The sequence below is a fragment of the Callorhinus ursinus genome, unplaced genomic scaffold (assembly GCF_003265705.2).
Source record: "Callorhinus ursinus isolate GAN/ISIS: 27379988/994484 unplaced genomic scaffold, GSC_fseal_2.0 scaffold42, whole genome shotgun sequence".
NCBI lineage: Eukaryota > Metazoa > Chordata > Mammalia > Carnivora > Otariidae > Callorhinus > Callorhinus ursinus.
This window is the reverse complement of record NW_027397104.1, coordinates 2,717,985-2,745,014: the sequence shown is the minus strand read 5'-3', so window position 1 is coordinate 2,745,014 and position 27,030 is coordinate 2,717,985. Positions and strand designations below refer to the sequence as shown.

The following is a 27,030-nucleotide window of genomic DNA, read 5'->3' as shown; positions in this document are numbered from 1 at the left end:
AAATAAAATCTTTAAAAAAATTTTTTATTTTTTGTATTTTTAAGTAGGCTTGATGCATAATGTGGGGTTTGAATTCATGACCCTGAGATTAGGAGTTGCATACTCTATCAACTGAGCCAGCTGGGTACCCCTACAAACATTTTTTTAAAAATCACAAGTTCATATTGATTTTTATAATTCAGATTTAAGAACTATAGGGTTGGGGCACCTGGGTGGCTCAGTCCTTAAAGCGTCTGCCTTCGGCTCAGGTCATGATCCCGGGGTCCTGGGATCGAGCCCCGCATCGGGCTCCCTGCTCCACGGGAAGCCTGCTTGTTCCTCTCCCACTCCCCCTGCTTGTGTTCCCTCTTTCACCATGTCTCTCTCTGTCAAGTAAATAAAATCTTTAAAAAAACCCCAAAACTATAGGGTTTTTACTGTTTTAATATTATACTTGTCTTTTTCTTTTTTAAAGATTTTATTTATTTAATTGACACAGAGAGAGAGAGACAGCAAGAGAGGGAACACAAGCAGGGGGAGTGTGAGAGGGAGAAGTAGGCTTCCAGCTGAGCAGGGAGCCCGATGCGGGACTCGATTCCAGGACCCTAGGATCATGACCTGAGCTGAAGGCAGTTGCTTAACCAACTGAGCCTTTTTTTCTCTCTTACATAAAATGTCTAGGTTCCTTACAATATAAAGATAATTACTTACTATATTGGGTATATACATAAAATGGTTTTAAAATGGCAATACTGATATTGCTAACAAAAAAAATATAATATCTGTATAATTCTTTATGTTTTTGGAACATATTACACTGCAGTTAGAATACTGAGTTCTGAAGTCACTTGAAATGATTTTCTGTGTAGTCATCAATTTTATGTACAGTTAGGTTTATTTGTTTTAACTTGTAATCATTTAGGGATTTAAAAAGTTAAGTTTTGGGTGCCTGGGTGGCTCAGTCGTTTAGTAGCTGCAGGTCATGATCCTGGGGTCCTGGGATAGAGCCCCTGCTCGGCGGGAAGCCTGCTTCTCCATCTGCCACTCCCCCTGCTTGTATTCCCTCTTTCGCTGTGTCTCTCTCTGTCAAATAAATAAATAAAATCTTAAAAAAAAAAAGGGAAAAGGAAAACTTGCTTGTAACCCACCATTGAAATACCCACTATTATAATACTTGTATAAAATATTTGCATAATTGGGGTGCCTGGGTGGCTCAGATGGTTAAGCATCTGCCTTTGGCTCAGGTCATGATCCCAGGGTCCTGCGATCGAGCTGCACATTGGGCGCCTGGCTTGGCGGGGAGCCTGCTTCTCCCTCTCCCTCTGCCTTTCCCGCTGCTCATGCTCGCTCTCTCTCTCTCTCTCTCTGTGTGTCTCAAAGGAATAAATAAAAAATACTTAAAAAAATTTGCATAACTAACATTTATTGAAAACATACCATGTATGAGGATTGGTCTAAGTACTTTATATGCATTACCTTGTTTAATCTTTAAAATAATCTTATGAGATAGTTCCTATTATTATCCCTATTTTACAGGTTGGGTACCTGAAGTTCAGTTATGTTAACTTGTTCAAGGGGTACACAGCTAATAAGTGGCAGAACTGTGACTCAGACTGATTTTTTTAGTCTAAAACTTACCTGCATTACTGTGTGTTCTCTTTTCACTCTTTTCTCTGTGCTTATAAACAGTTAATTTTAAAATATATTTCATACATTTGGTTATTTTTTTTAAAGATTTTATTTGAGAGAGAGAAAGCACGAGCAGGGGGAGCAGCAAGGGGAGAAGCAGGCTCCCCGCTGAGCAGGGAGCCCAATGTGGGACTTGATCCCAGGACTCTGGGATCATGACTGTGCTGAAGGCAGACGCTTAACCGACTGAGCCACCCAGGAGCCCTGGTTATTATTTATTCTCTTTACCGTGTCTTTTTGGGAGAAGTTTTGATGAGGTCCACTTTATTTTTTCTTTTATGGTTTGTGCTTTTTTTGTTATATCTAAGAAAATACTATCTAACCTAAGGTCAGAAAGATTTTCTTGATGTTCTCTTCTAGAAGTTTTATAGTTTTAGATTTTATAAAGTCTGTGGTCCATTTTGAGTTAATTTTTCTGTATATGATGTGAGGTGTGGATGGAGGGTTTTGTGGGTTTAAAAAAATTTTTTTTGCATGTAGATATCCATTTGTTCCAGTACCGTTTGTTGAAATGATTACCCTTTCTCTGTTGATTGCTTTTGCGTTTTAAAAATACTTTGTGTATATGTGGGTTTGTTTTTGGATTCTGTTGTGTTAATCTACTTGTCTTTATGCCAATATCACACTTCTTGAATACTATAGCTGTATAATAAGTTTTGAAATCAAAGTTTTTCAAAGTTGCTTTGGGTGTCTATGTCCTTTTCATTTGTGTATGAATTTTAAATTTAAATTTTTTTTTAAAGATTTTAAATTTATTTATCTGACAGAGAGACAGCGAGAGAGGGAACACAAGCAGGGGGAGTGGGAGAGGGAGAAGCAGACTTCCCGCTGAGCAGGGAGCCCAATGCTGGGCTTGATCCCATGAGCCAAAGGCAGATGCTTAACGAGTGAGCCACCCAGGAGTCCCTGTGTATGAATTTTAGAATTAGCTTGTCAAAATATCTACAAAAATCCTGCTAGTATTTTGTTTGGGATTGGATTGACTCTGTAGGTTAATTTAGAGAGAATTGACATCTTAACAATATTCAGTATTACAACCTATGAACATGGTTTATCTCTCCATTTACTTAGGTCTTTGCTATAACTGAATGTTTGTGTCTCTCCCAAATTCACATATTGAAATCTATCCCTGGTGTGAAAGGATTTGGAAGTCAGGCCTTTTGAAGGTAATTAGGTCATGATGGAGGAACCGTTATGACTGGGATTAATGTCCTTATAAAAGAGGCCCCAGAGAACTCCCTTGTCCCCTTTCACAGCCATGTTAAGTTATAGTGAAAAGACAGTGAACGAGGAAGCAGGCTCTAACTGGATGCTGATTCTGCTGGAGCCTTGATCTTGGATTTCCCAGCCTTCTAGAACCGTGAGAAATACATTTCTGGTGTTGATAAGCCAATTAGGCTGTGGTATTTTGTTGTAGGAGCCCCAGCAGAGTAAGATGTTCTTACATTTCTCTCAGCAGTGTTTTGTAATTTTCATTGTGCAGGTCTTGTACATTTTTTGTCAGATATATTCCTAAGTGTTTCATAATTTTTGGTGCTTTTGTAAATGGTGATTTTTAAATTTTTAACTTCTTTTTTTTTACAGAGAGTGAGAGCGGGTGCGAGTGGGGAGAGAGGCAGAGGAGGAAGGAGAGGGAGAATCTTAAGAAGGCTCTGTGCCCAGTGTAGAGCCTGACTTGGGGCTTGATCTCACAACCCTGAGATCATGACCTGAGCCAAAATCAAGAGTCGATGCTTAACCAACTGAGCTGCCCAGCCACCCCTAAAATTTTAATTTCTAATTGTTCATTGCTAGTATATAAAAATGCAATTGATTATTCTGTATTGATCTTACAGCCTCCAAATACTATTGTATAAGTTTTGTATAAGAATTCTCGTAAATTCTACTAGATTTTCTACAGACCATGTTGTGTGTGAATAAGGATAGGTTTTATGTGTTTTTTCCAATCTGGATGCCTTTTACTTATTTTTCTTGTCTTATTGCACTGGCTAGAACCTCTAATAGAATGCTAAATAAATGTGAGGAATGTGGACATCCTTGCCTTATTCTTGAACTTAAGGGGAATGTCTTTTAACAGTAGGTATGGTGTTAACTGTAGGGTTTTTTTTATTTTTATTTAAAAGATTTTATTTATTTATTCATGAGAGACAGAGAGAGAGAGAGAGAGGCAGAGGGAGAAGCAGGCTCCCAAGGAGCAGGGAGCCTGATGTGGGACTCGATCCCAGGACCCCGCGATCGTGACCTGAGCCGAAGGCAGATGCTCAACCATCTGAGCCACCCAGGCGCCCTGTAGGTTTTTTTTTAATAGATGGCCTTTATCAAATGAGGAAGTTCCCTTCTATTCTTATTTTGCTGAAAGTTCTTTTTGGAATGGGTATTGGATTTTGTCAGTTTTGCTCTTCTTGTGTTTATTAAGATAATCCTATAGTTTTTCTTTTGTAGTTTGTTAACATGGTGAATTACATTTTTTTAAAAGATATATTTAACCTATCTTGCATTTCTGGGAAAAACCTCACTTCATCGTGATATATTATCCTTTTTATATGTTGTTAGATTTGAGTTGCTAAAAAATTTTGTTGATAATTTCTGCATTTATGTTCATGAGGGATATTCTGTAATTTTCTCATAATATCTTTGTCTCTTTTGGTATCAAGCTAATGTTTCTATAATTCTTATAGAATGAGTTGGGAAGTATTCCTTCCTCTTCAGTATTCTGGAAGTATTCAGTATTTCTTCCTCAAGTGTTTGGAAGATTTCACCAGCAAAGCAATCTGGTCTTGAGTTTTCTTTTTGAGGAGGTTATAAATTACAAATTCAATTTCTTTAATAGATATAGGGCCGTTGAGGCTATTTCTTTCTTCTTGAGTGATCTTTGGCAGTCTGTGATTTTTAAGAAATTGGTTTATTTCTTTTTAAAAATATTTAGTTTTAGAGAATGAGCCCTCATGCATTGCAGAAGTGGAGGGTAGGGGGAGAGGGAGAGAGAATTTTACTTTTTTGAGTGGAGGGCAGAAGGAGAGGGAGAGAGGGAATCTTAAGCAGGCTCCACACCCAGCATGGAGCCCTTTGCGGGGGGTTCTGTCTCATGACCCTGAGATCCTGACCCGAGCTGAAATCAAGAGTTGGATGCTCAACCAACTGAGCCACCCAGGCACCCCTGAGAGAGAGAATCTTTTTTTTTTTTTTTTAAGATTCTATTTATTTATTTGACAGAGAGAGATACAGTGAGAGAGGGAACACAGGCAGGGGGAGTGGGAGAGGGAGAAGCAGGCTTCCCGCTGAGCAGGCAGCCTGACTTGGGGCTTGATCCTGGAACTCCAGAATCATGACCTGAGCCGAAGGCAGACGCTCAACCAATTGAGACACCCAGGCACCCCAGTATGCTGAAATTAAATCTTTAACCTTTATAGAGGGTTTTCTATTTGATTGCCAGGGACTCATAAGTCAGTATAAAAATATATGGGTTTCTTACTGTAGGTGATGGTTTTCTGGTACCACCTTTCTTTGTTCCTTATGGTAAGTACAAGCCATTGAAATGTGGAACTATTCTTATTAATATAAGATTTAGGGGGCAGGGGGTGGCTCAGCTGGTTAGGCGTCTGCCTTCAGCTCAGGTCATGATCCCAGTGTCCTGGGATTGAGTTCTGATCAGGCTCCCTGCTCAGTGGAGAGGCTGCTTCTCCCTCTGCCCCTCACCCTGCTTGTGTTCTCCCTCTCTTGCTCTCTCTCCTAAATAAATAAATAAAATCTTAAAAAAAAATATTTAGGAAGGTGAGGAGGTGCTAGTAAACCTGGTGAGTAACTATTGCTTGTATATATTTTATTTAATCCTTAAAGTACCCCTTCTTAGATTCACTGTATTGTACTATTTAATTTAAGTTCTTATACTATTAATTTTGTTTTTATTGTAAGAAGAATATGTTTTGATCAGAGATAAGTTATAACCCGTTTTGAAAGATACCTATTTGATAGATACTTATAAAGCAACTAAGATTAATTAAAAGACCTGTGTCCTTTTTGTGTCTTTTTATTATAAATCATTTCATATTAAGGTTTTTCAGTTGTAAAATGGAGAAGCCAGGTTCTGTTATGTACATTGTACCCCCTTATCTGCAGAGCATATGTTCTAAGATGCTCAGTGGATGCTTGAAACTTGGATAGTAGTGAACCGTATATATCCAGTGGTCCCCAACTTATAATGGTTCAGTTTATAATTCTTTGACTTTATGATGTGAAAGCAATATGCATTCAGTAGAAACCATACTTTGAATTTTGAATTTTGATCTTTTCCCAGGCTAGCTGTATGTGGTATGATACCTCTTATGATGCTGGGCAATGGCAGCCAGCTACAGCTCTTCAGTTAGCCATGTGATCATGAGGGTAAACAGCTGATACACTTACAGCCATTTTGTACCCATACAGTTGTTTTTTACTTTCAGTACAGTATTCAATAAATTACATGAGATATTCAATACTTTATTATAAAATAGACTTTGTGTTAGATTATTTTGCCCATGTGTAAGCTAATGTAAGTGTTCTGAGTACACTTAAGGTAGGTTAAGCTAAGCTATGGTGTTCAGTAGGTTAGGTGTATTAAATGCGTTTTTGACTTAAGATTTTTTTCAATTTATGGTAGGTTTATTGAGATGTCACTCCATCATAAGTTGAGGAAGTTCTGTACTATATTTTTTCTTGTACAGATATATAATCAGTTTTATTTATTTTTAAAAAGATTTTATTTGTGTATTTATTTATTTTTGAGAGAGAGAGAGTGTGTGTGTGTGCGAGGGTGGAGGGAGGAGCAGAGGAATAGGGAGAGAGAGAGTCTTAAGCAGGCTCTATGGCCAATGCATTACCCGACGTGGGATTCGAGCTCACGACCCTGAGATCATGACCGGACCCGAAATCAGTTGAGTTAGCTGCTTAACTGACTGAGCCACCTTGGTAGCCATAAAGATTTTCTTCTCTTCTCTTCTCTTCTCTTTTTTCTTTTCTTTTCAGGATTTTATTTATTTATTTGAGAGAGAGAAGGTACACACGAGCAGGGAGGAGAGGGAGAAGCAGGGTCCCTGTGAGCAGGGAGCCTGTCTTGGGGCTTGATCCCAGGAGACTGGGATCATGACTTGAGCCAAAGGTAGATGCTTAACCGACTGAGCCACCCAGGCACCCCTAAAAGTTTATTTTTAATCTCTACACCCAACATAGGGCTTGAACTCACAACCTTGAGATCAAGAGTCACATGCTCTACGACTGAGCCAACCAGGTGCCCCATGTGTGGTCAATTTTAATTTATGAATTAGGCACAGTAAGAAATTAACAATAATAATAAACTGGAGCAATTATAACAACATATATTGTTATAAATTATGTAAATGTGGTCTCTGAATATCTTATTGTACTCCCTGTGAGGTGATAAAATGTGTGTGTGTTGAAGCGAGGTGAGTTACGTAGGCATTGTGATGTACCATTAGGTTACTGTTGACCTTCTGATGATAGATCAGAAGGAGGATCATCTCCTTCTATGAAGTTGTGCCATTTTTATATTGTTTGTTCCCTGGTGTACTGCACAATGTTCCCTTTGGGGTGAGTTCTCAAGTTTGGTGAACAAGGCTCTGTTAGTTTTTTGTTTCCATGGGAAAAACCATTCAGATTTCACATGACTCCCAACAGTCAGAATGATGTAATGCACTGAGTCTGAAGACTGCTGGAAGAACAGAAAATTTATGTTATTATTTCTCTCAGAGCAGATTCATAGCCCATGGTGTGATATTTAGCTTCTTTATATAAAATACAAGTTAACCATTTATGTCATATTGGCTACTTGCAGAGTGAAATAGGGTTATTAGTGTTAAATAATAAGCATTCTCTTCTTAAAAAAGTGGGTGTGGACTGTGTATACTTAATCATAGATTCAGCAAGTGATTACATGTGTTTATGTGCTCTCATAACAATATGAAGGAAGTCTTGTTGTATTTTTCTTATACGTATGAGAGCATAAAAGCCACTGAAGTCTATAGTTATAAAAGAATATATCCAGACCCTTAATTCTGAAAAGGTTGTCAGATCATTTACTCCAGGTTTCTCTTTTTACAGAAGCAGTCCTGAATTCTTTTTTTCCCCCAAAGGTTTTGACAGACCCTAAACCATCCCAAATTGATGGAAGAATTAAGGCTGGAACTCATGTTTTTAACTGTCCAGGGTACTCTTTTCTCAAATTCTGGCATGAGTTGTGATGTGAATTTTGAGATAGTTGGGGAGGAGATGACATTTTTGGTTCGTTACTCCATGAAATTATTTTTTCCCCCAGTGTTAATTCACAATTTAAAGAATTGAGGGGCGCCTGGGTGGCTCAGTCGGTTAAGCATCTGCCTTCGGCTCAGGTCATGATCCCAGGGTCCTGGGATCAAGCCCCATGTCAGGTTCCATGTTCAGCAGGGGAGTCTGCTTCTTCTGCCCTTCCCTCTGCTTGTTCTCTCTCTCTCTCAAATAAATGAATAAAATATATATTTTTAAGATTTTATTTATTTATTTGAAAGAGAGAATGAGAGGGGGGAGGGTCAGAGAAAGAAGCAGACTTCCTGCCAAGCAGGGAGCCCGATGTGGGACTTAATCCCGGGACTCCAGGATCATGACCTGAGTGGAAGGTAGTCGCTTAACCAACTAAGCCACCCAGGCGCCCCTAAATGAATAAAATCTTTAAAAAAAAAATTGAATTGATAGGCTTGTGGCTGTATTTCCTTTTGGCACATTTTTTTTTAACATATATATTTTTTAAAGATTATTTGAGAGAGAGAACAAGCAGGGGGTGGAGCTGAGGGAGAGGGAGAAGCAGACTCCCTGCTGAGCAGGGAGCCTGATGTGGGGCTCTATCCCAGGACCCCGAGATAGGACCTGAGCCGAATGCAGATGCTTAACCGACTGAGCCACCCAGGTGTCCCATTAAAAAAAAATTTTTAAGTTCATTTGAGAATTTTAATTGGCTAAGATAGAGGGGGTAGGGATAAAAAAGGAGTGGTTAAGATACTGATTAAAAATTTCTAATTAATGCTTTATGTTATGACTCTCTATTCTAACTTGTAACTAGCCATTACTTTCCTGTTCGTACGTTATGTTAGTCTCATAGGCCTTATGATTTCAGACTACTGGTAACTGCAAAACTCACTGCTTAACTTTTTCATTATAAGTACATTGTTTTGTCTAGTTGTATTTCCAAAATACATATTATTGGGGCGCCTGGGTGGCTCAGTTGGTTAAGCAGCTGCCTTTGGCTCAGGTCATGATCCTGGAGTCCAGGATTGAGTCCCGCATCCGGTTCCCTGCTCGGCGAGAAGCCTGCTTCTCCCTCCAACCCTCCCCCCTCTCATGTACTCTCTTTCTGTCTCTCATTCTCACTCTCTCAAAATAAATAAATCTTTTAAAAAAAACCAAAAAAACAAAATACATATTATTTAGGAATATCAGTTATAGAATCATTTTCAGAACGTTTAAGGGGAGATGACAAGCGAATACGAAAAGGCCTCCCCTGCTAAAGATTAGACATGGTGCTAGGTGCTGGTAGGATTAAGAGGAACCCAACATTGAGGAAAATCCTTGTCTGGATTTCCTGACCCAATTTAGAATTAGCTAGAGGTTTTTTTTTTTAATTTTATTTATTTGAAAGAGAGAGCAAGAGAATGAGTGTGGAGGAAGGGACAGAGGAAGAGGGAGAAGCGGGCTCCCCACTGAGTGGGGAGCCTGATGCTTGGCTGGATGCCAGGACCCTGAGATGATGCATGAGCTGAGCTGAAGGCAGATGCTTAACTGACTGAGCCACCCAGGTGCCCTGAATTAGCTAGAGTTCTTAACTGCAGTTCTCATGAAATCAGATTGGGATAGTAATTTACCTTGACAATACTATATTATCTTTTTATGTACTACATGTTGCTTTTTAAATTTGAGCAAGTTAATATTCCACTATAACCAGTTTGTATTAAACTATGTGAAATGAGCTTTGTATTGAGTCACTAGTTGCTCTTTTTTTTTTTTTAAAGATTTTATTTATTCGAGAGAGAATGAGATAGAGAGCACGAGAGGGAAGAGGGTCAGAGGGAGAAGCAGACTCCCTGCCGAGCAGGGAGCCCGATGTGTGACTCGATCTCAGGACTCCAGGATCATGACCTGAGCCGAAGGCAGTCGCTTAACCAACTGAGCCACCCAGGCGCCCACTAGTTGCTCTTCTTATTGTCTTAAGTATACCATATGATTAATAACTTTGTTAAAACTTAATTTGCAAGAGTAATTAGTGAGAAAACTGGTATATTACAGCAGCTTGCCCTTTTTTGTCTTGTTTTCTTTTTTTTTTTAAGATTTTATTTATTTATTTGACAGAGAGAGACACAGAGAGGGAACACAAGCAGGGGGAGTGGGAGAGGGAGAAGCAGGCCTCCCGCCGAGCAGGGAGCCCGATGTGGGGTTCGATCCCAGGACCCTGGGATCATGACCTGAGCCGAAGGCAGACGCTCAACGACTGAGCCACCCAGGCGCCCCTGTCTTTTGTTTTCTTAAGATTTATTTATATGAGAGAGTGGAAGAGGGTGCGTGCAGGCCGGGGAGGGGCAGAGGGAGAGGGAGAAAGAGAATCCTCAAATAGACTCCATGCCTAGCACACAGCCTGACACAGGGCTCAATTCCAGGACCCTGAGATACGATCTGAGCCAAAACCAAGAGTTGATGCTCAACTGACTGAGCCACCCAGGTGCCCCTATGGCAACTTGCCTTAAAATAGCCTTCATTTTCTGGCCCCTGGGTGGCTCAGTCGCTAAGTGTCTGCCTTTGGCTCAGGTCATGATCCCAGGGTCCTGGGATCGAGCCCGCATTGGGCTCCCTGCTCCGTGAGAAGCCTGCTTCTCCCCCTCCTACTCCCCCTGCTTGTGTTCCTTCTCTCACTGTGTCTCTGTCAAATAAATAAATAAAATCTAAAAAAAAAATAGCCTTCATTTTCTGGGGCACTTGGATGGCTCAGTCAGATGAGCATGAGACCCTTGATGTCGGGGTTGTGAGTTTGAGCCCCATGTTGGGCATAGATTACTAAAAAAATATATAAAAATAACCATCATATTCTATTTTTTCATAGGGTAAGTATTTTGTTGGATTATAAGTCTTATTTTTGCTTTCCATGTAGAATGAAAACAGGGATTATATATTTGGGTAGTTGCATAATGTTACTATACGTTTGGTTGATCTGGAATTTATTTTAGGATGGAGTGTGAGGGGAGCATCCAGCTTTTTTCTAGGTGGCTACCCTGTTGTTCCATCACTTCACAAATTTTATTTTGTTTTAAAGATCTTATTTCTTTGTCAGAGAGAGCGTGCACACAAGCAGGGAGAGTGGCAGGCAGAGGAAAAAGCAGGCTCTCTGCTGAGCAAGGAGGTTGATGTGGGACTTGATCCCAGGACTTTGGGATCATGGCCTGAGCCGAAGGTAGACACTTAACCGACTGAGCCACCCAGGCATCCCAACACTTAACAAATTTTAAATGGCAGCTTTACTGTATACTACATTTCCATATATTGGGTATTTTTAGGGATTTCTGTTCCCTTCCACTGACCTATGTGCCAGTATGGCAGAGCTGTTGTTATATCTTACAGTAAATATTTTAATATCTGACAGGCTAGTTTCCATAATTTTCTTCAGAATTTTCTTGGCTGCTGTTGCATATATTGTTATTTTCAGATGAACTTTAGAATCAGCTTTTCTAGTTAACAGAAGGCTGTAGTTTTCACTTTTATCATGCCACATTTATAGAGAAACTTAGGGAGAATTGATCTTAATGATGTTCCATGTCTTATCCAAGATTTATCATATGTTTTTCCAATTATGTAAATCCTCTTTTCTTTCGGTAGAGCTTTAGTTTCTTTCTTTGTATGTTAAGTTTATTTCTACTTCTTACCTTTTGTGGCACATTGTATGTTTCCATTATATTTCTTACCTATTTATTGTATACACGAAGGCTGTTTATTTCAGAATATTTCAGAATATACGTTGGAGATGCTTTGGTTCCAGACCGCCACAATAAACTGAACATCACAGTGAAGCAAGTCAAATGAATCTTTTAGTTTCTCGATGCATATAAAAGTTATGTTTAGGGGCGCCTGGGTGGCTCAGTTGGTTAAGTGACTGCCTTCGGCTCAAGTTATGATCCTGGAGTCCCGCATCAGGCTCCCTGCTCAGTGGGGAGTCTGCTTCTCTCTCTGACCCTACACCCTCTCGTGCACTCTATCTCTCACACTCTCTCTCTCTCAAATAAATAAATAAAATCTTTAAAAAAATAAAAGTTATGTTTACAGTATACTGTAGTCTATTAAGTGTGCAATAGCATTGTGTCTAAAAAAACAATGTACATACCTTAATTAAAGAGTACTTCATCGCTAAAAAATACTACCCATCATCTGAGCTTTCAGCAGCTTGCAATCTTATTGTTTGTGGAGCGTCTTGCCTCAGTCTTGATGGCTCCTGACTTAGGGTGGTGGTTGCTAAAGGTCGGGGCGGCTGTGGCAAGTTCTTAAAGTAAGACAGCAATGAAGTTTACTGCATCAGTTGACTTTTTCTTCCATGAACAATTACTCCTTAGCATGAGATGCTGTTTGATTACATTTTACCCACAGTAGAGCTTTCAGAATTGAATCATTCCTCTCAAACCTGCCACTGCTTTATCAGCTAAGTTTATGTAATGTTTGAAATCCTTTGTCATCAATTCAGCACACATGGCGTCTCCACCAGGAGGAGATTCCATCTCAAGAAACCACTTTTTCACCCATAAGGAGCAACTTCTGCATCCATTAAAGTTTTATCCTGAGATTATAGCAATTCAGACACATCGTCAGGCTCCAGTTCTGTTTCCCTTGCTTTTTCCACCCACATCTGCACTTACTTTCTCCACTGAAGTCTTGAAATTTCAATATGTGAAAAACAGTGTGAAGTGCAATAAAGCAAAGTACAGTAAGAAGTGTGCCTATATTAATTTGTACCCAGAAACACTTTATTCTATTCTCTTATATTTGTAATAATTTTTTCAGTTTTGGGGTTTCCCTGGGAAACAGTCTATTTTCCAACTTTTTATACCTTTTAACTTTTCATCTAATGTTAAATAACAATGTTAACAAATTATGATAATAATGGACATCATTATCTTGTTCCTGTGCTTAGTGGGAATCTTCTATTTCCCCATTAGTCAGCATTCTCTGACTTTGGTATTGAGAGAGAGTTTTCGTTGTTGGTTTTAACCTCATGTTAAGGAGACGACTATATGACTTTTCTTAGATCTGTTAACAAATGGTGAAATGTATCAACACATGCCTGGTATTGAACTATCCTAAATTCATGGACTAAATTTTTACACTTGGATGTGATGTTTTCCTATAATGTATTACTAAATTTGATTTGTGCTTTTTATTTTGAGGATTTTTTTTTATCTCTAGGCATACATGCGATTTTTCTGTAATTTTCTCTTTGGCATCAATATTATGCTTGCTTTTTTTAAAAAAAAAAGAAAATTAGAAACTTTCCTTTTCCTGTGTTTTGGAACCATTAAAATCTCACTGCATTTAGATTTCTTTGGGGTTGCAAGAGCTCTTTGATGACTTTTTCTGTTTCCTCTGTAGTTATTGGCCTGGTTAAGATTTCTACCTCTGTGGAGTTAGTTTTGACAAATAATACTTTCCTAGAAGATCATCCATTTTATCCAGGTTCTCACATGTATTTGCAAAGAGATAAAGCAGTGGGGCGCCTGGGTGGCTCAGTCGTTAAGCGTCTGCCTTTGGCTCAGGTCATGATCCCAGGGTCCTGGGATCGAGCCCCAAATTGGGCTCCCTGCTCAGCGGGAAGCCTGCTTCCCCTTCTCCACTCCTCCTGCTTGTGTTCCCTCTCTCACTGTCTCTCTCTTGTCAAATAAATAAAATCTTTAAAGAAAAAAAAGATAAAGCAGTGTTTGGATTATTTTAATTTCCTCTATTTTGTACACTTATTTTCTCTTTTTAAAATTAAGTTAGTTGGATGGTTTATGTTTTTTCCAAAGAACCAGCTCTTGGGTTTATTTATTAATCATTTTTCTGATTTTAATTGGTTATTTTCTGCTTATGTCCTTACTGTTTCCATCTTGTGCTTTCCTTAGATGGTCCCTATGCTGTGAATTTTTTTCTTAGTGCTTTTGTTGCTGTGAATTTTCCTGATTACTACTTTAGCTGAATATTGTAGATTCTCAAATACAATATTTTCATTGTCATTTTCTGCAGTTTTATTTTTGGTTCCCTCTTCGATCAAGAGACAGTATAGAAATTCAGGTAGTAGGACCTTTTTGTTGTCTGATGTAATTAATTTCTAATTTTTTTTCTTGCCTTTGATTATAATTGGCTGTGCTGTTTCTGATTTTGAATATTTATTGGAATTTTCTTTGTGGCCTAGTATTTACTTAGGTTTTTGTAAAGTGTTCTGTGGGTACTTTCGGTATATTGTGCTTTCAGGGTGCTTTTGATATGATATAAATTATATCTATCTTATTAATTATGTATTTCTACTTAGTTCTTCTGTTTCCTATAGTTTTTGTTTCATGAGTGGTGATGCAGTGTTACTTGGGGCAGTTCATAATGTTAGCTTTTCATCATGGATTACATCCTTTATCATCAATAAAGTAAAACAGCTGTTATACTTCCATGAAGTCTGTAACCTTGGACCATTTGTGTGGTATTCTTACTGGCCTTAGAAACTACTGATTGAGGGGCGCTTGGGTGGCCCAGTTGTTAAGCATCTGCCTTCAGCTCGGGTCATGATCCCAGGGTCCTGGGATCGAGCCCCACATTGGGCTCCCTGCTCTGCGGGGGGCTTGCTTCTCCCTCTCCCAGTCCCTCTGCTTGTGTTCCCTCTCTTGCTGTGTCTCTCTTTGTCAAATAAATAAATAAAAATCTTAAAAAAAAGGGGGGGTGCCTGGGTGGCTCAGTTGTTAAACGTCTGCCTTCGGCTCAGGTCATGATCTCAGGACCCTGGGATCAAGCCCCACATCAGCTCTCTGGCGGGAAGCTTGCTTCTCCTCCCATTCCCCCTGCTTGTGTTCCCTCTCTCGCTGTCTCTTTCTCTGTCAAATAAATAGAAATCTTAAAAAAAAAAAAAAAACTACTGATTTATTGGGGTGCCTGGGTGGCTCAGCCGGTTAAGTGTCTGCCTTTGGCTCAGGTCATGATCCCAGGGTCCTGGGATTGAGCCCCGCATCGGGCTCCCTCCTCAGCGGGGAGCCTGCTTCTCCTTCTCACTCTGCTTGCCACTCCCCCTGCTTGTGCTCTCTCTCTGTCTCAAATAAATGAATAAAGTCTTAAAAAAAAAAAACCTACTGATTTATTCTTTTTTTATTATATTTTCTCTCTCTGGGGTCATGATCTTTCATTAGTTACATACTGTGGTGTTTCTGTTTAGTCCCCTTATAGGTATCTGGGGTATTCTTTCCTTCTCTTGATCCCTAGACTTTTTTTTTTTCCTGATTACGGAGTGTGTCAATCAGTAGATATGTGCTCAGTATAGAAAACCTGGAAAGCAAATAGCACAAAAGAAAAGACCAAAAGCCCCACATTGTAAACCCATCATCCAAATACAACCACCATTATAAGACTATGTCTTACTCCTATTTGTTTCCGTATTTACACAGACCTGTTCCCCTCTTTTCCAAAATTGCAGGGCCCATTAGATCTTGTTTCTGCAGGTTAGTGACTCAAATTTAGATTTTCCATTTTTGCACTCTGAAACAGTGGTGTTCAGGACAAATCCGACTGAATAAGCAGTATTCCAGCTGAACTGAAAGAAGAAATTAATGCATAAAGAAAAGCTTACTGGGGTTATTGAAATGCTCTTCAGTATGAATCTGTTTACTGTTGACCTGTGTTTTTGGCCTTCCATTTTTAGCCAAATATGCTGATGTGTAGCAGCCAATAATAAGGGAGCTTACTTTTGTAAACACAGAGCTGTGGACAGTGATAGATCCTGAAAATAGTATTTCTGGCTAATTCTCAGACTTGAAACTGAAAGTAAGGTCTCAAACTCAGTTCAGTGTTTACAGCCATATTTCTTCACTCAAAATAAGTCTAAACATTCAAATAAAGATCTACATTTTGTGTATAGTTTACTGGTAGAGTACTTGGCAAATGGTTTATTTTCTTCTAAGTTATATACATATATATATTTTGTATATATATATTATATATATTTTTAGAGATTTTATTTATTTGACAGAGACACAGCAAGAGAGGGAACACAAGCAGAGCGAGTGGGAGAGGGGGAAGCAGGCTTCCCGCTGAGCAAGGAGCCCGATGGAGGGCTCTATCCCAGGACTCTGGGATCATGACCTGAGCCGAAGGCAGATGCTTAACGACTGAGCCACCCAGTCACCTGTGTATGTATGTATATATATATATATATATATATATATATATTTATTTATTTTTAAGATTTTATTCATTTGAGAGAGAGAGTACGAGGTGCGGGAGGGGCAGATGGAGAGAAAGAGGCAGACTCCTGCTTCCCCTGAGGAGGAAGCCAGATGCAGGGCTTGATCCTAGGATCCTGAGGTCATGACCTGAGCCGAAGGCAGGTGCCCAAACTACTGAGCCACCCAGGCGCCCCTCCAAGTTATATGTTTACCAATCTTTGTTGAGCTCTTGCTGTGTCTCAGGCAGTATGCTAGGATATCTATCTATATAAAATTTTTTAAATAATTATATTCATTTGAGGTTATTATTTTATATGTGATATAGGAAATGGTTTCCAGACTTTTGGGTTTCATGGGCCACTAAAGTTTAAAAAGAGGGATGCGATTAACGTGGTTGCCAGCTTTTTATTTTGTCACTAAAGGACATCTTTTAGAAGTTACCATGGGGGTGCCTGGGTGGCTCAGTCACTTAAGTATCTGACTTCAGCTCAGGTCATGATCTCAGGGTCCTGGGATCGAGCCCAGCATCGGGCTCCGTGCTCACTGGGAGAGTGTGCTTGTCCCTCACCCTCTCCTTATGCCTCTCCTCCTGCTTGTACCCTCTGTCTCTATCTCAAATAAATAAATAAAATCTTAACAAACAAAATTACTGTGTATAGTAAATGATATTCTGAATACTGAATATTTAATTTGGGAACATAAATATTTTTGCTTTTCTTTATTCTAGTTTACAGATTCATGGTATGTTTAGGGTTGGCTGTTTATTCAGTCTACTACCCTTTTATTTTACTGTTGAGAGAACTAAGACCAAAATGTCTCTGAGATCTGTGAGAAATTAAAGCTTTTTCTGATGAATTTAGTATAGCATTGTATGGACATACTAATAGTCATTACATGTGTCATTTTTGTCATATACATGTTGGTATGAATGCTAGTTGTATGGTTGTTAACTTTGTTTTTAGACTTGAAATTTGATGATTCCCAGAGCCATTTTTTTCTGTAAGAGAATTTCCTGGATTAATTTGTATCTGGGGAAATTCCTGATTGCAGCTCTTATTGCAGTGTAATGTGTGACAGTGATAGCTTACTGAGATATTAAATTGCTATGTATTAGGAAACTTTGTAAGAATGTAATTTCATATAATAGGAATTTAATGATATAAGAAAGGGAAGAAAGAAAATGAGATCATCAATACAATTGCCTTGGGCTTTCTCTTCCCCTTGTGAAAGGGCCTGCGCCTTGGCAGGATGTTTCCATTCTCTTGGTCGGTTACCCCTACCCTCCTCACCTTGCCTTTTTCCATTCCTTATCTCATGTCTTCTGTTTCTTGCACTCTGGCTTCTCCTCTCCCTGCAGTTCTGTTCTTCTTAACCTCTTTCCCTATCTCTTTTTGTTCTTGAATGTCTTTAATTAGTGATTTAAATTTTAAGTTACTGGCTTTTCTTCCTGTAGCATTTGAATTGAAGTGGCACTGAACTGGCAAAAATAGATCATTGCTGTTAAGTTCTTTGGTGCTTCAGGGAAGTCTACATTTTATTAGTGTAAAAGCTTATGAGTTAATGTGTGCAAAAAAAAATGTGTTCTATTCTTATTTCTGCTTGATACTTTTCCTTTAATATATGTGTTTATGTATATTTTAGTGGAAATTTATGATAACTTAGGATTTTTTTTTCCTCCTATGAGTACTTACAGTTTTATGTTGGGGGCAAATGTATTTTTTTCAGTCTTGTTTTGTGTACATTTATTACATGTTAAGTAATTCAGTCCAACTTGTAAAAACATTTTAAAACTTGTACTTGGGGCGCCTGGGTGGCTCAGTCATGTGAGTATCTGACTCTTGGTTTTGGGTCAGATCATGATCTCAGGGTCCTGAGATGGAGTCCCATGTTGGGCTCCACACTCATTGGGGAGTTTGCTTGAGATTCTCTATCTCCCTCTGCACCTCCCCCCCCCCAACGCATGCGGGCACACTCTCTCTCTCTCTCAAATCCTTAAAAAAAGAATCATACTTATTTTTCCATTATGTTTTTAATAATCATTTTTAATTGCATTACAACATTTTTTGAGTTTTCCATTATTTAATCATTTCTCCATAATTGAACATTTAGATTATAGAAGGGTATTATAAGAAATGGTTAAAATTAAATAAAATATAGGAAGTTGATAAGGAAATATAAATATATATGTATGTTTCTCACTTGATTTTTCTCCGATGTTCCAGGAAAAAAAATTGACCCTAAGTAGCTATTAAAATGCTGTTAGTCTTTGAAAGACAGTGAAGTTTTACTGCATAGCAATTAGAAAATCTTTACTGTAAGTGACCAAATATGAATTTCTTAACATTCTTAAGGTTTGGGGAAAACATGAGTTGCATTCAGTGAACTATTTTAATATTTAAAGAAGCCTCCAAGAAAATCTACATTTTATCAACTCTACTGAGGCATATTTTTAAAGAATTTATATCCTTTTATTTAGTATATTTTAATTCTCACTTTTTATTTTTAATAGAAATTTTGCTTTGTTGCAGATAATATGCATGCTTTAACATGGGGGATAGGGGAGTTTTTTATTTGCATTTGCCTGACTAATGAATTGAACATCATCTCATGTGCTTCTTGGTTATCTGTATATCTTCTTTGGAGAATTGATTATTCATATTCTTTTGCCCATTTCTAGTTGGGTTATTTGTCTTTATTATTGAGTTGTGGAGTTATTTATGTGTTCTAGATACAATCCCCTTATCACATACATCACTTGCAAATACATTTTTCTTCCATTCTCTGGGTTGTCTTTTGGTTGAACCTTTTAAAAAAAGCCATTAAGGGTCACCTGGGTGGCTCAGTTGGTTAAGCGACTGCCTTCGGCTCAGGTCATGATCCTGGAGTCCCAGGATTGAGTCCCGCATCGGGCTCCCTGCTTGGTGAGGAGCCTGCTTCTCCCTCTAACCCTCCCCCCTCTCATGTACTCTCTCTCTCTCTCTCAAAATAAATAAATCTTTAAAAAAAAAAGCCATTAAGAATCCATTTAGGGACACCTGGCTGGCTCAGTTAGTAGAGCTTGCGACTCTTGATTTCAGGGTCATGAGTTCAAGCCCCATGTTGGGCATAGAGCCTGTTTAAAAAAAAAAAAAATCCATTTAAAGTTGGTGAGACTTCTTAAAATATTTGTGATGTTAGCTGCTTCTGGGGATTGTTTGCAAAATTATTTTTTAAATTAGAGGCTCAAGGAGCTTCTCCCAAACCATTTACCTCTCAAAAACAGCTGCTTTTTCAAACAGCTGATATCCCACAATATTAATAAATATCAGGGACATATAGATGAAAATGCTCATTTTCTGCACCTGTCTGTCGCAGCTGTCTTTGCTGTGTGCTTAAATATTGCTTTTTTCTCAGCAGAGACTGAAGTACATTTCTACTCTATGCCTATGTGTGAAGGTTGAGACTGCTAAGAATCTTGTTTCTTCGTTTTAGGAGTCTCACTGTATTGTGGTTTATGTACATTTTGATGACCCTGTAGTGTGTACACCAATGAAATACCTGCACATATAAAAAGCTTTAATTATTTTCAGCATGGTTTGTTGTTTCTTTGAAAATTGATGATCCATATACTTTATAATTTTAACTCTCCATTAGAATTAGAATATCAACCACAATATTTAGTCCTCACATCATGCTGGAAAACTGAAACTTTTAAAGTAAAGCTTTAAAGAAATTATAAAATAAATACCTGTTTGCCATAGGATGTTCAGAAACCATAGAGAAATGCTATGAATTATTCCCAGTTCTACCACCTAGAGGCAGCCACTTTTTAAAAAAGTTTTATTCATTTTTTAAAAGATTTTGTTTTTAAATCTCTACACCCCCCGTGGGGCTCAGATCTACAACTCTGAGATCAAGAGTCGCTTGCTCTATGGACTGAGCAAGTCATGTGCCCCTTACGTAATACTTTCTATCCTTTATAGTACGTGGCAGCTAACATTACTTTTCTTTTCTTTTTTTTTTTTAAATATTTTATTTATTTATTTGAGAGAGAGAATGAGAGACAGCACGAGAGGGAAGAGGGTCAGAGGGAGAAGCAGGCTCCCCGCTGAGCAGGGAGCCCGATGTGGGACTCAATCCCGGGGCTCCAGGATCACGACCTGAGCCGAAGGCAGTCGCTTAACCAACTGAGCCACCCAGGCGCCCTAACATTACTTTTCTATTCCTATAGTTTTGCCTATTTTCTTTCTTTCTTTCCTTTTTTTAAAAGATTTTATTTATTTGACAGAGACAGTGAGAGCAGGAACACAAGCAGGGGTAGTGGGAGAGGGAGAAGCAGGTTTCCTGCTGAGCAGGGAGCCCGAAGTGGGGCTTGATCCCAGGACCCTGGGATCATGACCTGAGCTGAAGGCAGACGCTTAACGACTGAGCCACCCAGGCGCCCCTGTTTTCTATTACTATAGTTTAAGTAGAATCATATAATATGTAACCTTTAGAGCCCGGCTTCTTTCACTTACCATGATGAATTTGAAAATTGTCCATGTTGTAGTGGTGTTGTATTATATACTATGTACAATTCATCCATGTATTTAAAGATTTTATTTATTTATTTATTTATTTATTTTAGAGAGCGGGGGAGGAGCAGAGGGAGGGGGACAGGCAGACTCTGTGCTTAGTGTGGAGCCCGATGGGGGACTCAATGCGGGGCTGAATTTCAGGACCCTGAGATCATGATCTGATCTGATATCAAGAGTCAGATGCTCAATTAACTGAGCCACCCAGGTGCCCCTGTCTGTTCATCCATTTAAAGTGTATAGTGTTGGGGCACCTGGGTGGCTCAGTCATTAAGCGTCTGCCTTCGGCTCAGGTTGTCCTGGGATCGAGCCCCGCGTCGGGCTCCCTGCTCGGCGGGAAGCCTGCTTCTCCCTCTCCCACTCCCCCTGCTTGTGTTCCCTCTCTCGCTGTGTCTCTCTCTGTCAAATAAATAAATAAAATCTTTATTGTTTTTTTTTCAGTTTTTTTTTTTTTAAGATTTTATTTAGGACCCTGGGATCATGACCTGAGCCGAAGGCAGTCGCTTAACGACTGAGCCACCCAGGCGCCCCAATAAGTAAAATCTTTAAAAAATAAAAAAAATAAAGTGTATAGGGGTGCCTGGCTGGTTCAGTCGGAAGAGTATGAGACTCTTTATCTCACGGTCATGAGTTCAAGCCCCATGTTGAGTGTAGAGATTTAGAGATTATGTAAATAAATAAAACTTAAAAAAAAATCAGCTTGTTAATTTCTTTTAAAAAAAGCCTGTGCAGATTTTAATTCTATTGAATAATTTTCACAAGATAGGTGCAATATACTTGTCCTTTTTTTTTTTAACCTTTCGTGGAAAGCATCAGTATGATGCCTTCCACTGTATTGTAATGCAGGCTAATAGACAACAGACCATAAATTCATATAGCTAACCTTAATTTTTTTCCTGCTTACATTTTTTTCCTTGCTTATATTTTTAAGTTAGAGGTATAAACACCATATCAAGGGCGATAGACTGACTTTTAGGTTGAAGAGCTCAGATTTGTTTAAGGCAGGACTTCAGACTTAACTTTTACAGGGGCCGAAAATGCAAAGATGTGTGGTTTTATGTTTTTTTCCTTCACTTAAAAAATTTTTTTTAAGATTTTGTTTATTTGAGAGAGAGAGAGTGAGAGCATGAGCACAAGTCGGGGGAGGCAGAGGGAGAACTAGACTCCCCACAGAGCAGGGAGCCTGACGCTGGGCTCCATCCCAGGACCCTGGGATCATGACCTTAGCTGAAGGGAGACACTCAACCGACTAAGCCACCCAGGCGCCTGCCCCTTCCTTCACTTAAAACATTTTTATACTAATTAAGCAGTACAGATTATATGTCATTCATTCCCCACTTACTATTAGAGTTAGTTGCCAGCAAAAGGTTCTATATTTGTATAACTGAATAAAGAGATATTTTTCTTAATCTGTTATTGACAGATTTGTAGTTTGTGTCAAGAAGGTATTTTGTACTTTTTTCCTTTTGATAGTTCACATATAAATTGGTCAATGGCTAGTATGTTATTCTCATGTTCTCATATATGTATTCTCATATATATATACACACACATTTTAATTTTTTAATTTTTATATTCTTTATATTTTTAAAGATTTTATTTATTTGTCAGAGAGAGAGAGAGGGAGAGAGAGACTGAGCAAGCAGGGGGAGTGGCAGGCAGAGGGAAAAGTAGGCTCCCCGCTGAGCAAGGAGCCCGATACAGGACTCAATCCCAGGACTCAGATCATGACCTGAGCTGAAGGCAGATGCTCAACCCACTGAGCCACCCAGGCGGCTCCACGTGCACATTTTTAGAACATGCAGATTTTAGAAATGTTTAACTTTTCTCTGGATAACTAATATGTCCTCCTTTCTCCTTTCTTTTTTAAGATTTTGGGACTGAGAAGTTTGAGGATTGTGTTCTGGTTTCTTTTTTGTAGTCTCAATTTTTCATAATGATTTGTTTATATCCCCTCAGAGCATCATGTACTTAAAAATATTTCTTTGTTTTTCAGGTTCTAAATGGCTTCTAAGAAGTTGGGTGCAGATTTTCATGGTAAGTGGACTGTTAGATATCATGGTTTAAGTTATGATTTGATCAGAGGATTTGAAATTACTTAACGTTGTCTAAGTGCCCCTTTTTGTTTATTTTAAATGAACAGCTTGAGAAAAGTTGTACAACAGTGTAGCATATACATTCCAATGGATTTCAGGTATTGAAGTAGGTAAGTTTTAGAGTCTCTGTGATTATTGTACTTGAAACTACCAGAGGTGGATAGGGAGCCTACCTATTTTTATTGTTTTTCAGCAGTATTTTGAAGTAGTTACTTTCCCTTTCTTACTCTCTGGTCATAGCTCTTGGTCATCTCAGGTGTGAAAAGCTCTAGTATATGTGCTGCCGAAGCGAGCACAGGTGTGAAAAACTCTAAACCTTTAGTTAATACTTAATAATGTTTTGCTTTAATGTCCATCCCTGTTGTCCTCCCTCCCTGCCCCACAGTGATAGGAAGTAATTGCTACAAATAAACTGTGATCAGTAATTACAGAAATGTTAGTAATAGTAATTACAATTTTGCATTTGAAACGAATAGTTTATCATCTTTTTCTAAGATACACCTTTCAAAACTGAATATGTTAATAAACTTTATTATCTGCATTTGGGAGGAAAGGAGGTGCCTAAGAAGTTAAAGTTAGATTCTCATTTCATACAGTAGAAGATAAGAATTACATACCAGAAATATCCAAACAACACAGTTATTTTAAAAGGGTTTTTGAGGGGCGCCTGGGTGGCTCAGTTGGTTGGGCAACTGCCTTTGGCTCAGATCATGATCCCAGGGTCAAGAGATTGAGCCCCATGTCAGGCTCCTTGCTCAGTGGGGAGCCTGCTTCTCCCTCTCCCTCTGCCTACTACTCCGCCTGCTTGTGCTCTCTCTCTCTCTCTGTTAAATAAATAAATAAATAAAATCTTAAAAAAAAATAAAAGGGTTTTTGGGGGTGCCTGGCAGCTCAGTCAGTTAAGCATCTGACTCTTGGATTTCTGCTTAGGTCATGATCTCAGGGTTGTGAGATCAGCTATTCTTCAGGCTCCGTAATGGGCGTGGAGCCTGCTTTAAGATTGTCTCTCTCCTCTCTCTGCTTCCCTCCCCTGCCCCTTTAAAAAAATGAAGGTTTTTAAAGCTAATCTTCCATTTTTAAAATCATGTCATTATAAGAATGATTTGCCAGACCGCATGACAACATATGTTGGTATGCTCTTCTGGTTGTTTGATTGTATCAGTCACCTGAATCAGTCTGCAGCAGCAGTCACTGGGATTCTAACTTGCTTATATATTTTATATAACAGTTTAATATTTTGAATTACCATTGTGCATATGCTTACATACATCAGTTGTATGTGTTTTGTTAGGTCCTTTTGGAGTTAAGTCAGTCACACTCTGGAATTTGCATTCTTTATAGCAGGTCAGGCTTCAGATCTGCCAGGTAAGCTATTTCCTGTTGTCTAAGGACTATTAGACAATATTTTCAAAGTATTCAAATGATAGTAGAGAGATAGATCTGAAGTTGCCTCTGGATCACTTTTTTAAGGAAAAAGAGAGGACAGAGCAAAGGACAGAGGAAAGGCCTGGGGAGAGAAAATAGCAAAAAAAAAATTTAAGCTTATATCTTATTTCAAAAGATAAGCTATATATCTCGACTCTTTGGGAAATCCTTTTTTTAAAATTTTTTTTTAAAGATTTTTATTTATTCATTTGTGGGAGAGAGAGAGAACAAGCAGGGGGAGAGGCAGAGGGAGAGGGAGAAGCAGACTCCCTGCTGAGCAAGGAGCCCAATGCGGAACTCAATCCCAGGACCCTGGGATCATGACCTGAGCCGAAGGCAGACGCTTAACCATCTGAGCCAACCAGGCGCCTGGGAAGTCCTTTTTGACTGGAGTGAAAATAAGATGGACCCCAGGTTATGTGTTCCGGCTAAACAGTTCAGAGAGAAGATTCTAATTTTGAAGTTACCTGATCAATAACTTTTTTAGAAATTCCTCCATCTCCTTACATTCCTCACCAAAATTTTGTTGTTTGAGTGAAGCATTCTACCTCCACGCCCATCGTGGGGGTTGAACTCACAACCCTGAGATCAAGACCTGAGGTGAGATCAAGAGTCAGATGCTTAACCAACTGTGCCACCCAGCTGCCCCAAGAAAAGATTATTTTCTCTTTCTCTTTTCAGCTTCTGCTTTAAACTGCTGAGCTCCTACTTGAATTTCTATAGCTTTGAAGTTTTTAAAGAATCTTATTTTTAGATATTATGTAGCTTAAGGAATAGAAATTAAAGGAAATAGGCAAAAAATCTTACAAAAATATTTTTTTTGGGGGGGGAGAATAGCAATCTTGTCAGCAACTGAGTGCAGGAAATCAAGTTTAGCCTGGTCTTACAGGGCTGAAATTAGAAAGCCAGGAAACTAAAGCTTGTACTTCCCCCATCTCTCAGGAAGCTCCATAGCCTTTCCTTACTGCTTTTCTCTGCGGGCGTGCTCCATTTTTATTCTGTTTATAGACTTGCTTTCTTGACCTACTTGTGTAGAGTGCATAGGGTGAAAAATGGCCACCCCCCCATTATGATGCAGCTTGCTAGTTGATCTTTCAGTTTAAGTGGCTAGCATCATATAGCTCAAAGTTTTTCTGTCTTTCGGGCAAGGGAGTATCTGATTGGTACAGCCTAGCTTATAGGCCTGTGGATTGATTCTCCCTAAGGTAGGTATTATCTGACTGGTCCATTGGGGTTAGTGGGTGTGTGTGTGTGTATAATTCTTCCAGGGCATTTAGGGTGTGGACAAGGAGGTAACATCTGCTCTTGTGACTGGATAGTAAATTGTTTTTTTTTCTTTTTAAATATTTGGGCTGACTAGATCCTGTGCTGTGACTAGTATTTGTTTTACCTTCAAGTTCATGTTTTGTTTTTTTTTTAAGATTTTATTTATTTGTCAGAGAGAGAGGGCGTGTATGCGCACAAGCAGGGAGAGTGTTAGGCTAAGGGAGAAGCAGGCTTTCCGCTGAGCAAGGAGGCCAATGCAGGACTTGATCCCAGGACCCTGGGATGATGACCTGAGCTGAAGACAGACCGCTTAACCAACTAATACATCCGAGTGCTTCCCTCAAGTTCATTTTTTTCAACTAAGGTTGAACTTCTTCCACTATCATTAATAACTTCATATCCCTAAATAACAGAATAAGAGAATAAGCAGTTAATTCTGAAAGACCTTTAAAAATATTGTTTTTTTATATTACATAAATTGCAAACCCTTGGCTCAGTTTAAATCAGGCCTTTCTTGGAGTCTGGTGTTTTAAAATGTTAATTGTCGTTAGTTTTTAACTTACTTTCCACTTTAAGAAAAAAGTTATTTTCCGGAAGAGATTTCTTATTTTTTATTTATTTTTTTTAGAGAGAGTGTGTATGTGAACGAGTGTTCAAGCAGTTGGGGAGGGGGAGAGGGAGAAAATTTTTTTTAAGATTTTATATATTTGACAGCATGTACAAAAAGGGAGAGTGGCAGGCAGAAGGAGAGGGAGAAGCTGGCTCCCTGTGGAACAGGGAGCCTGATGTGGGGTTCAATCCCAGGACCCTGGGATCATGACCCGAGCTGAAGGCAGGTGCTCAACCAACTGAGCCACACAGGTGCCCCAAGAGAGAGAATCTTAAGCAGACTCCACGTGTGTGTGGAGTCATGACCCTGAGATCATGACCTCAGCTGAAATCAAGAGTTGGTCGCCTAACTGAGCTACCCAGGTGCCCCCAGAAGTTTTTTTTTTTAAGATTTTATTTATTTGAGAGAGAGAGAATGAGCCACGGGGAGGGGCAGAGGGAGGAAGAAGCAGACTACCTGCTGAGCAGAGAACCCAATGTGGGGCTTAATCCCAGGACCCCAAGATCATGACCTGAGCCAAAGGCGGATGCTTAACCAACTGAGCCACCCAGGTGCCCCTAAGTGCTTTTTGGCTCAGGTCATGATCTTGGGGTTCTGGGATGGAGCCCTGCTGAGTGGGGAGTCTGCTTCTCCTTCTCCCTCTTTCCCTCCCCCCAACTTGTGCTCACTCACTCTCGCTCTATCTCAAATAAATAAAATTGAAAAAAGTTTCAACAAACAAATTCCTCTTTTAATATCTGAGAAGATGCCTTGAGATTCTAATATAGGAAAAAATAAGTCTGTATAATCAGATAAAACTTAATAAACCTGAACTCCTTCCTTTGTAAGGCGAGGCTGTCCTATTTATGACCATTGAGCTAGCTAACTTCTGAGGGAGGTTCATTTTGCCCTTGGTTTAATTTCTCCTAGGATATTGAAATACTTTTTCTGCTGAGTGATAGATAAAGATGTTTTATTTTAAATTG

The 27,030-nt window shown here is 39.1% G+C and overlaps 1 protein-coding gene across 2 annotated transcripts in view; it reads left to right on the top strand.

Annotated features, from left to right (window-relative positions):
• Positions 1-27,030, top strand: part of UBAP1 (ubiquitin associated protein 1) — a 60,112-nt gene that overhangs the window by 9,405 nt on the left and 23,677 nt on the right. For both annotated transcript variants that reach the window (XM_025852799.2, XM_025852797.2), the window contains exon 2: positions 22,665-22,705. In XM_025852799.2, coding sequence (XP_025708584.1) covers positions 22,665-22,705 — 41 coding nt within the window. The remainder of the gene's footprint in view (positions 1-22,664; positions 22,706-27,030) is intronic.